Genomic DNA, 12064 nt, shown 5'->3' with positions numbered 1-12064 from the left:
AAAATAAATCCTGCGTATTAACATTTAGCATTTCATATCTTTTCCTAGGATCTTCTGAAAGCAGAGCAAAAGAACTGGAAGGTTTGTTCAGCAAACTACATAGATTTGAGAGAGAGGATTAAACAAAAATTGGAAAAATACTATGACAGCCATTCATCAGGTCTAAATAGCCTGATGGTAAGTATTATAAAAATTGCTAGCTTTCTTATGATACTGATTCAAATAATATTTTGAAAATTATTTAAAGAGGTCTCACTTGTGCACATATACATAGCTCATTTAAACATTCTAAATAATTTATGTGCATTACTTCCATATTATCCCCATCATACATCTATAACATATTATTATTATTATTATTATTAGCCCAATTCTACACATTGAGAGACTGAAGGAGAATAATTTTCATTGGTCTAGTTACTGAATACATTGGAAAAATGAAATTGAGATTTCTTCAAACCAGGATTTAAAACCAATGTGACAAAGGTTTTTTCATCAAAATAAAACCATTTTGCGATGTGTCTATCATGATCAACCAATTTTGTTGTATTTAAGTACAATGACAATAAAGATTATACTTATCATTCCAGAATTTGAATATCCATTTACATTTATTGAAGTTAATGGCTTGAATTTCACTAGGAGAGGGTTTTTTTTAATTTGGTTTTTAAGGCATTTCATGATTATACTGTACATTTGTATTCCATTTGTTTCTGCCAAGTTCTGAATATTTTTCTAAACACCTACATTTTTCTAAGCAGCTGCATAGGAAAGCAAATATGATACTTATTGGTTGACTCTGAGCCAGTTTTGTGTTCTCAACATCATCTTTTTTATATGATTGTTCTTGTAGGGAATAATGGGAGGAGGGACCATGAGAGCTTCTGAATGAACAAATTATAAATCTAATAGGACTCCAAGCTATGATTCTAATACTGCATTTACTAGAATACTTGCCTGGCAGTAATTGAGGATTCTGAGAATTGTAATCCTAGTACATCTGGAAGACACCTTGGCGAGAAATGCTAAATCTTACAGTTTTTGTGTTACATAAGGAATATAAAGGAGCATTTTTTTCCTAATTATATACCAATTCCATGGATTTCAAAAAAGTTCAGTTTATTGTACAGGAATTTGACAAAATGTAATTACAGATAATGACATAATTCTAACTGCTTTGTAATGGATCCATCTTTATGTTAATGTTAAACAGATTAAGTTTGGAGACTATATTTACTTTGAAGAAAATGGCTGCATATTTCGTTCAAAACTAGGAGAAGTAGGTATGATTATTATATTACCAAATTTATTTATTTTTTAGTCATTGCATATATAGCTTTAATAAATTAAAAGAAACTTTTAATAAGGTCTTATGAAAACAGGAAAAGATATATGTTATTCTCAGCAAAATTGGTTAGGACCACAAATAATCAGAGAGAAGCTTGAGTAGGAGGCCACATATCTTAGGTCTCATACTACAAGGTGTATGACCTTGCATTTAGGTGTAAGAGATTTTTATTTTAAAATTATATTTCATTCGGAATGTATGTAAGTAGCTTGAGCCTTTGTGAATCTCAGAGAGGATAGTTGGATACTTAAACCAATTCCAGGAATCAAGCTCCATTCACAAGAGAATGTTTTTAAGGGATAAATTTCACTCAAAGTAGCTTTTTAAAAGTAAACATACATGTCCATGCAATAAAGTAATTATGTCTTCTAGATTTGTAATTTTATTTAGCAATTTGGAAATTGTGCAGCACATAAATTATAGAACAATATATAAAACAATACTTTGCAACTTTAAGATGTGTGCACTTTGGAAAGGGGCTGACGTTGCGACAGCACGATGTGCGGTCTTGGTGCTTCGAGATCGCAGATGATATTTCTGCCGCTGGATGATCCATTCGGACCTAAACCGTCCCACAGAGATGGTGATTGAGAAGGGCACCTCCTGTTGATCTCAGGGACACTGCAAAGTCCCTGAAAGATTCAGGAATAGCCTTATTTTCCGGCAACAGAAACACAATTAATGAAGCTGCTGAAGTTGGGACAGCTCCGGAACAGGAAGAAAGTGAAAAGAGAATGTGTGTCGAATTGGTGAGGAAATTTTATTATTAGAAAAAGAGACTACCCCCAAAAAAATTAAGTTCAATGAAAACTGAAGATAGAAGACTGTAAGAGGCGAAATTAATCTACATTAAACTTAAGTGTGTTATCCTGTTTCTAATTTTTTTTTTCATGGATGGAATTTTTGCAAAGGCTCCCTATTTTGTAAACTGAATGGATTAATTTTTTCTTCTTCTTTTTTCACTTTTGCTTACACCTATGGATTAAAATTTTCCTTCTTTTTTTTATAATGCTTGATTGGATTGATTGGATTGTTTTTTATCTCCATCTAAGGGTTTTTTTCTTTCTTAAGGTTGGAATATAAAGAAGATAAGAAGGATTATAAAGAGGGTTGTAACAACAGGAGGAAAAGCAGTTACAACGCCACATAGAGACTGGAGGCTGTATATATTGTTTTTTCTTCTTTCTCTTTGATCCCTTGAGATTCAAGGTTCTTTCAGTTTGTTTACTGAGAGTGATAGTAGGAAGAGCACAAGTTGTTTATACAGGTGCTTTTGGGGAGTTCTATCACTAGTTATTGGAGGGAAGACAACATTTTGACTTGAAAGATAATAAATGAACCTGTTTGAAGTTTTTTAAAATAGCCTTGAATCCTATAGTGGCAGTGCCTGCAAAATTGGAACAATGGTGCAGCAGGAAAAAGAAACTGTAACATTGCAAATGATTATGTTTGAAATTCAAAATCTATTAGTTGTGAAAGAGAGAATTGAAAAGAGATTGGAAAATATGAAATACAAAACAGAAAAATTTGATGGAAAAACTGAGGGTGTTTATCAAATGAAGAATGTGGAGGACAGTGTTCCAGAAATGGAAGAAAAAAATGAGCAGAGATAAGAAATCTCTGGATACTGACAACAAAGTGAATGTGGTTGGTAATGGCAAGAGCGGAATATGGAAAGGGGAGATAGATGATTGGAACTCTACCCCAGACTTCAAAGCACAGAAGAAGAAAAGAGAGAAAAATTGGCAGAGTTAAGGAGAGAAATCTTGACAGAAACACCAATGATAACCAAAGATAAGCTGATGGAAAGAGCAGGTGCTGGGTTTCGAGCTTTTATGAGATATGAAAGGAACAACATGTTGTAAAGAGAGGATCACACAAGATTTATTAAGAAAGTAACTATAATATTAATGCTACAAATGGCAAGAGATATAAGACCGTACTATTACTGGAAAGATACAGGTTGATACAATGAAAATGTATAATAAAAACTAAGCTAAATTTAGTTTACTAGTAGTATGTATAAAATGAAGTGACAATAGCTATAGTTAAATAATGATTAATAAGGATAACAATACATATAGATATATTAGTTTTATAATATGAAATTTTATATAAACAACACATGGATAATATGAGAGGAGGTTTAAAAGCTTTATCTAGAATATGTTATAAAGATGTATTGTGATTGGATGATTTTAGGATGATTTAATAGAATGTTATCATATAATCCTATTCTAGATTTTGAATATTATATATAAAAGGATATAAAAACAATTATAGTCAAATTAAGCTTGAGATATAATAATTGTGATATACATGAATATATGTGAATTTAAAATATGTGATTTGATATGAAAAGTAGGTGATGACTATGGAAGAGATGCATGGAAATACTGTAACCAACTGACATACTTTCTACAATTTGTAATGGAAGATGGCTTTTTTATTTTTATGTTTGTTTGTCTTTGTTCAAAAATAAATAAAAATTGGTTTTTTTAAAAAAAAGATGTCAGCACTTCAACTCCCAGAATCCCCCAGCCAGCCAGTCATATAAGCATATACCACACGCATACCATTTTAGTGGCTATTTTATTTTAAAAAAATAAAGAGCATGGGAAAAATGTACTTAAAATAACCAATTAATTTTGTGCTATCTTTTCAAAAAGTGGAGTCATATCTCTTCCATGACTTTGCCAATATATTTGGATGTGATTAGGGAATAAAATACATTCAAAAACAGTTTCTTTGTTTTCATTTTTTGCACAAAATTTAAAGTAAAATTTTTGAAATAAAATAAAATAACATAAAAGCATATAACCACAGTCTTGCCCGTTTCACTGTGATTAAGGTCCATCCATCAATCAGTTGATTAATGGAGAAAATTGATGTGGTTGCTAAGAATCAATATCATCTTGGCTCAATCAATCAATCAATCCACATCCATTAAAGCAGTGACAAATTAGTCATAAATTCATAGCATTGAATTTGAGTAACTTTAGCACAATCAAGGTCTCTATATATAAACTAATCATAAAATATTACATCTATAAACATTCAGCGGGAGAGCAGAAAAATTGATGATTCTGTGCACTCATTCTCCCATTTTAACATGACTGTTTTGTGTATTGTAGATGAAGAGAACTACGAAGCATTACTTAGCACAGAAGCTCTACCGTTTGAAAATTCTTTCATCCAGCAAATCCGAATTTCCCCAGATCATGGATATATGGCTACTGGAATTAAAAGTGCCAGCTCTGAAGAATGTGCTTGTATTATTGTGAAACTACATCCAATATCAAAAGTGGAATGTGTTATCCCAAATGCATTTAGCTTCGGTAAGCATTTAGTAAAAAGGGAATGGGCATCCAGGTGAAAGTATCTTAAACACATGGGCAAATAATCATGTGGAAGTGCTGAATCAAGCCTTTCACAGGAAGTTATTGCCTAAACTCTTCTTGGAGTAGCATTTCTCTTATACTCTTGTCAAGTGATTTGCATAACTCTCACGTAAATCTTTTGTGCTGGACTAATGCAGCCTTCTTAAACCTGGTTCCTTGCTTACGTGTAAGTCTTACAATATGTTAAATCCACTTGGTTACGGTTTCATAATTTTTAGATTTGCTGAATATTCTGAGGTTGGGTGGGGGTATAAATTAGGGTAAATGGGAAAACAAGTACAGTGTTCCAATGCAAGTTCCACACTTTTTGTATATGTATCTTGATTTCAGAATAGATAAGAACAGGAGCTTGTGGCACAAAGCTCGTTTCATTATTCTCATGAAACTCTCAGATATTTCTAAATCTGGATATGTATAATCCTATATCAAGCAGCCCCCTACTTCACTAGTTTTAATGAATCTTTCCATATAACAAAACCTACATTTTTGTTTTGTGTCGAAATTAAGAGCAGTTGAAATTTCCTTCTTCCACAAATGGAAGCAAATTAAACTTGCTTAAAATGGCATTTTTCAAAGGACACTGGCGTTTCAATTTGCTAAGGTATTAAGTATTTCTGTAAAAACTACCAAAAGATCAGTATAGGAGGGTGTAAGTATAATAAAACATAACTTTTACCTATATTTACACAAATAAACTTTGGGATTTTTTTTTATTTTTATTTTTGCTTATATGTATACTGCCAGCATGACTAAATGCCGAAGGTGCACAGAACACTGTTACCTTCCCATCAAGATGGCTCCTATTTTTCTTTTGCATTTTTACATGCTTTTGAACTGTTAGGTTGGCAGAAGCTGGGACAAGTAACGGGAGCTCACTCCGTTAAGTGGCACTAGGGATTCGAACCGCTGAACTGCCAACCTCTCTGATCAACAAGCTCAGTGTCTTAGCTACTGAGCCACCGCATCCCTGTGAGCCATCACGTCCCTGCGTTTAGTCATGCTGGCCACATGACCACGGCATTTAGTATGCTGGCCACATGGCCACGGAAATGTCTTTTGACAGCACTGGCTCTTCGGCTTTGAAACAGAGATGAGCACCGCCCCCTAGAGTCAGGAATGACCAGCACATATGTGCGAAGGGAACCTTTACCTTTATTCTGCCTATCCGGAATTGAAAGATATATAATACTCTCCAATTTTGTGCCATTAATAACAACCCTGTGAATTGGGTTGGATAGAAATGTAGCAACTGGCCTAATGTCATCTACTGAATTTTCATGGCTGAGTGGAAACTTAAATCTTGTTCTTCCTAATCCTAATCCAACATTCACACTGTCCTATTGGATTTCAGTCCACTTTATTAAATATTTAAAATGTCCTAAACTGAAACATATATACATATTGGGAAGGGCATTTTAAAGAGAAATTGTATGCAATAACTATAAGCAGTAACAATTACTACAAAGCTTAAATGTGGGGGAAAGCAGTTTGTGACAGTTGTTACAAGAGATGCCACAGATGTTAATAGGCCATCATAATAGTGGAATTCATACAACTCAAAAGCTGCAATGAATGTGCTAGATATTGGTATCTTTTATTTTCACAGTCATAAAATACTGTTGTTTGGGCACTTGTAGAAATATAAAGACTGACAGTTGCAGTCCAGAAAGAAACGCACCCTGCACAGTGGTACTTACTGCACACTGATTGTGCAGGAAAGGAAGTTTTGGGAGGAAAAACCCTGCATTAGTCTCTTATTGTTTTTCATTTTAAACTTAATCAGTAGTTAACACTAGAATTGTGCATGCATGTAATTTTTCATATGTTCATTTCCAATTTATTGTTTTATATTGGATTTATTCAGTACAATTCCTCATGATACCTTAGAAAAAATTAAACTTTCTTTTTTGTCTAGAATGGGCTACACATGAGATTCTGTTCTATACCATCCAAAAGAATCTTCAGTGTCATACTGTATACTTGTCTGATTTTAATAAAAAGCATTCTGAATTGGTGTATACAGAAAGTGATGCAAGGTAAGTCAGATACAGTTAGCTGCTCTCTCTCGCCTCATTTTTCCTTGCTAAGTACAACAAAAAGCTATAGCTTACATTTATCAGGATAAAAACAAGACTAAAGGGAAGAAAGGCATTTTAAATATTCTTTCAGATCCAATCTTCCCTCAGATTAAATCATTTCAGCACAATCCCCATAACTGTTAAGATTAGGAATGCCAGCAGTTCTACATCTTTTGCCCTATCACAGAATTCTTTAAGCCTCCCTTCTCCACAATTTGCTTTCACCCTTGTTGAAAACACCTAAACAATTGTGCATCCTGCCTCATGTATGGAACCAAATCTTGGTTCTTACTAAATTCTGAGCTGCTCCAAAACAAGTGACTTACTGATAAAGAAGAATAGTTGTAGCTTAGGGTTAAACGAGGAGTCCTTGATGCTCTCTGAGCTTGGGTGTTTTCTTGAAGATGTTTCATTATCCAAACCAGGTAACATTATCAGCATCAGAGGTGGTGTTCTGCCGGTTGCCCCAGTTTGGGCAAACCGGTTATTGGTGGCAAGCGGGAGGCTCTACCCACCAACCCAGACATCATCACCAACACTCTGTGCATGCGTAGACATGCCTCAAGCAAGTGTGCGCCAAACCAGTAGTGAAGATAATAGGATTTCATGCCTAATCAGCACTGATTATGCTACTGAGCTTGGGTAATGAAATATCTGCAAGAAAATAAAACTTAGAGGACACCAGGGACCCCTCACAAGTGACTTAGTTGAAGTCACTTATGTTGCCCTTAGTTGAAGGGCATCATCTCAAAGCAGGCTGAAGTTTATTATCTTATTATATTATTTTAAGCAAGGAGGTCTTATGTTGTATTTTAATTGAATATTTGTGACCTGTGTAATAAGCCACCCAAAGAATTATGACATCGTGACATCTTATTTTATTTTATTGTCTCTGTGTTCTTTGTTTGAAGGTACTTTGTGGATCTCTACCGCACAAAGGATAAACATTTTATTACTATAAATAGTAATAGCAAGACCACTTCTGAAGTATGGTTGGTAGACTGTCATCACCCTTTTAAATCTCCTGTTCTTGTGCAAAAACGAACCAAAAATATCATTTATCATGTTGAGCATCGAAACAATGAGCTATATATTCCTACCACATATGGAAACCCTGTGGGGTACAAGGTATGGGAACTAGAAAGCTTGGTTCAGACAAACAACCACATTATATATTTTAATAATTTATCAGCTCAAATCAATTCATTGCTGGATGGATGGAATAATGGATTCAGGTTAGTTATCAAAGACTGGCCCAGAGACACCCATCTAGCTTCCACGTTTAAGGGAAACTATGTATAATTATTCCTAGTCCATTATCCAATAGTTTAATCACTATACCATACTGGCTCACTTATTTTAATTTGCAAGAAAAAAAACCTATAGTTGGTTTCATAGTCAAATCTTGTATCTAATGTTCGTGTTTCCTATATATGCCTTTAAAATGCGCCTAATTATCACATTGATTTGTAAGATCATATTATTTAAATTCTTCATGCAAAAACACAAACTTCGAGATATATGTGGCTAGGATAAATCTATCAAAGTAATCATTACATTGGTTTTTACTGTATATCTTGTTTCTAAAACAAAAATTCTATCATTTTTCCCCATAATGCTTATATCCTTACGACCTCGATTTCATCTTTTTATTATCTTTCCTGCTGAGATGTGTAGAAGCTTTGGAAAATCCAAAAAAAAACTGTGGGAAAGAACTACAGCATTGCTCAGCTGGATTTTTTTTTATTTCTAACTGGTACTTAAGCCAATGTTGAAAAATATGTGTTACTGTGATAGTTATTTCATTCCTCAAAATTTAGCAAGCATAGACATGCACCTATTAAGATATACAAAAGAGAGCATAAGTTCATTTTCCTCTGAAAATATGAAAATGAGTTATTCTATTTCTTTATTTTCAGATGAGAAAAATCTAAGCTAAAATAGTTCTCTCTCCAGAATATCTTAAGCTATCCAAGTTAAGAATAATCTAATTATTCAAGTTATTGAATGCTTATGGAAGCATGTTCTTAAATGAAAACTGAAATTTGTGTGAAAATGCTTAAATGCTGGAAATTTTCATTTTTTTCATATATGTATGCAGACTATTCTTTGTTTTATAGCTGATGAAAGCTCCAGTTGGTTCGTGTGGTTTGGAGAATTGGCAGCCCATTTACACAGTAAAAGAAAACACCAAATTAATTGACTTAGATATGTTCAGAGATCATTGCGTGATCTTTCTAAAACTTGGTGGTGAGCTCTATTTGGATATTATTTCTCTGGTATCAAATACAGTTGAAAATGTTAAGGTAAATATTTAAATTACTACATGTAATAATTTTCAGAATGAATTCTTTTAGTAAATTTAGAGTAAGGTAAATTGTATTTATTCAAAGATTTTCAAAGAAGAAGAATTTTAATTAAAAAAAATTAAAACACTGCTAATTAGAGGCCACTGGTTCATAAAGTAAGGTAGTTATCCCACATTGCATTTCTAAACATTAAGTATCTAACGTCTGAAATTAGAACTGTCAATCTTCAACCCAGGAGACTTTGAGAAATAACCTGTTGATATATTACAGTGATGGCTAATCTTTTTGGTGCCAAGTGTCAAAAGCGGCACATGCGCTCACACATACCCATAATGCAATGTGTCCCCCCGCAGATGTGTATGCGACCCCCCCATGTGCGCTCTGCCCCCCGCATGCGCCCTGCTCCTCATGCATGTGCACAACCCACGCACATGCACCCCCCACATGTGTGTACTTCTGAAGCATGCGCTCTGTCCCAGCGCATGCGTGGCAGAGACCCGAAAGTCAGCTGGCCGGCGGGAGGTGGAACTGAGCAGGGGCGACAGCTCGTGTGCCCGCAGAGAGGGCCACCATGGATATATTAGAGGGGGTGTCATCATAATAGGCTGAGGATATTTGTGCCATTAATATGGTTATTACTTTCTTCATGCTTTCCCTGGCTTGGATTATCTACCCAACTATCAACATCATGATTATTGAATAGCAATGAAGATTCCAAGTATGCTTTGAGGGTAGTTTTTAGTGTGGCTAAATTATCTAGTTTCTCCAGTTATTGTTTGTCAGATTATTTTGCCACTTCAGCAAAAAATATCACATTACGTTAGCTACTCTGAATAGCTCTTTTGCAAAATAGGACTATAGCATCAGCTTCCCTGCTTCCTTAGAATCTGATGTAGTGATGGAATAAAAAACATAGCCATAGCTATATCAAATCCATAGCGTATTTTCTTTTAGTTGGTTCTTGCTTGCTGACACAGAGCAAGCAGATTTGATTTACAACTTTGACTACTTACTTAGTAGTTAACAGACCTACTTCCCAATTATCATTTTGAGAAATTAATCTTACCCAATGCTTACCAAATTTTATAGCAAAAACAAAATAAATAATGGTCCATTATGCATACATTAAACATAAGATGAAACCTTGGTGGACTTTGATTTATCAAACTTTTGCACAATAAATTGTAGACGTTTTCCACAGGATTATAAACAAATCATGATTTAAAAACATTTTAATTTATAAAGCATTTTGGTAACACCTGGATCAGTTAAAATCCATTATATTTCTTTGTCTAGAGCATCATCTTACTTAGTCAGATTTTCTATAACTTTAAAAATGAAAGGGCTCTTTTGAAAACATAGGTTAACTCCTACCTTACTATTCAGTTATCTGCAAATATTTTAAATTTCACTTAGCATGATTGAACTAAGATGGTAAGCTTATACACTCTCTACTTTGCTAATTGTAGCAGTCAAGTTAAATATAGTGCCCATTTTATAGGGGTTTTTTAGTCTTTTTAGATTGATCCTCTTCAGGTTTTAATCAATTACACAGAGTGCAGTTTTTCTGTGTAAAGCTTTTTGACTCTGACTGCCTCAATTTCCAAAAGCCTTTATCAACCCAGTAACCAGAACTTCTTAAAAGAAAGTAAGCAGTGGGTAAGAGACCCTGCTGCTCTCAGAGAATGAATCTTGATTCCTTTCATTTCTAGGAGTGGTAAGTCTTAAATCATAATAGCCCTGAGTTTCCGAATGTAGCTGTGCCAAAAAAATAATTTTGTTCTTCACAATGGCTAACGCTGGGAACAGAGTCAGAGGCAAGGATTGTAAGTGGCTGAGCACCCCAAAGCCAGTGCAAGGCCTCAGTGCAATAACAGACACTGACTTGGCTGGGTTTCAAGTTGGATACAGTGAAAGAACAGACAGAGGGGCAGGAAGGAAATTTCTTTAAACTTTCTGATAACATAGAAGAGTGCAAGGAGAAATCTTGTAAGAGATAAATCATGCATTTTAATTGTATTTTTAGTGCCCCAATATCGCTTTTAGTGACATTGCCTAATATTTTCCCCCCTCTGATTATTTCAAAATATTTTTATTAACATTTGCTTTATTTATTGAATGTCATTTAAGCAGCTTTTAGGGAAAGTGAGGTCCTGCTACCAACTCAGCTTTTTACTGGGGTATGTGAAGCACCTCTTGGGCAGTAAGAAATTCAAATTCTGTTATCAGATTGGAAACTGCAGCATATAGCTCATCAGAAAAAAGGGGGGGGAAAGACTGGCCAAATATTAATAATTTATGTTGTTTTCTAGCTACCTGCTTGGGCCTGTTCACTAGAATTGGAACCTAATTCTGACTATACTGCCAACACTTGCTATTTTTGGCTCATGTCTCCTCTTCAGTCTCCAGTTCGTTTTGCATATTCATTGATGGAAAAGAGCCTTATTGAATTTACTGAGCAAGAAGTACCAATTACAGCAAATTGTAAAACTGTACGTCTAGAAGCTAAGAGCAAGGTAAGCTCTTGTCTTCTTAGCCTCTTGTAAACAGGACTTGGAATGAATTTTTTTTTAAATCCTTAATCAGTAGAGCTATTGCTGTTTCTCTGCTGCCTGAAGGGTTAACATTTCTTTTTCTAAGATCTACTTTTAAGAAACATGAAGGCAAAGTTGTTATGTTTTTTTCCCAATAAGCCTGGCTTGAAATGAAATGGTCTTATTTTCCTTGCTGTCAGGAGAAAAATTCCCCTCAAAGAAAGCAAGTGTTAATATATAACATACAAATGTTAATTTATATGATGATAATCTCCCAGGTGAGGCACAAGTTTTCATGAAATAAGAAAAATAATGAGGCAACCTATTGTTTTTTTCAGTCATATAGCAGAGAGCTCCTAGCAGACATTTAAGTTTTTATGTTTGCTGCTATATT

The 12064-nt window shown here is 34.4% G+C and overlaps 1 protein-coding gene across 4 annotated transcripts in view; it reads left to right on the top strand.

Annotated features, from left to right (window-relative positions):
* The window catches only part of PREPL (prolyl endopeptidase like), a 34483-nt gene that overhangs the window by 8211 nt on the left and 14208 nt on the right, over positions 1–12064 (top strand). For 3 of the 4 annotated variants that reach the window (XR_014174268.1, XM_081940271.1, XM_081940270.1), the window contains exons 4-10: positions 49–177; positions 1214–1283; positions 4483–4686; positions 6665–6785; positions 7739–7955; positions 8948–9133; positions 11449–11652. Coding sequence is in view for 3 of the 4 variants with exons in the window: in XM_081940271.1 (XP_081796397.1) it covers positions 49–177; positions 1214–1283; positions 4483–4686; positions 6665–6785; positions 7739–7955; positions 8948–9133; positions 11449–11652 (1131 nt within the window). In the remaining variant the exon portion in view is untranslated. The remainder of the gene's footprint in view (positions 1–48; positions 178–1213; positions 1284–4482; positions 4687–6664; positions 6786–7738; positions 7956–8947; positions 9134–11448; positions 11653–12064) is intronic. The other variant, XM_081940272.1, reaches the window with a different exon arrangement.

This window comes from Natrix helvetica (genome assembly GCF_964273705.1).
Source record: "Natrix helvetica genome assembly, chromosome: 2".
Lineage (NCBI taxonomy): Eukaryota > Metazoa > Chordata > Lepidosauria > Squamata > Natricidae > Natrix > Natrix helvetica.
This window is presented reverse-complemented; position numbering and strand designations above follow the sequence as displayed.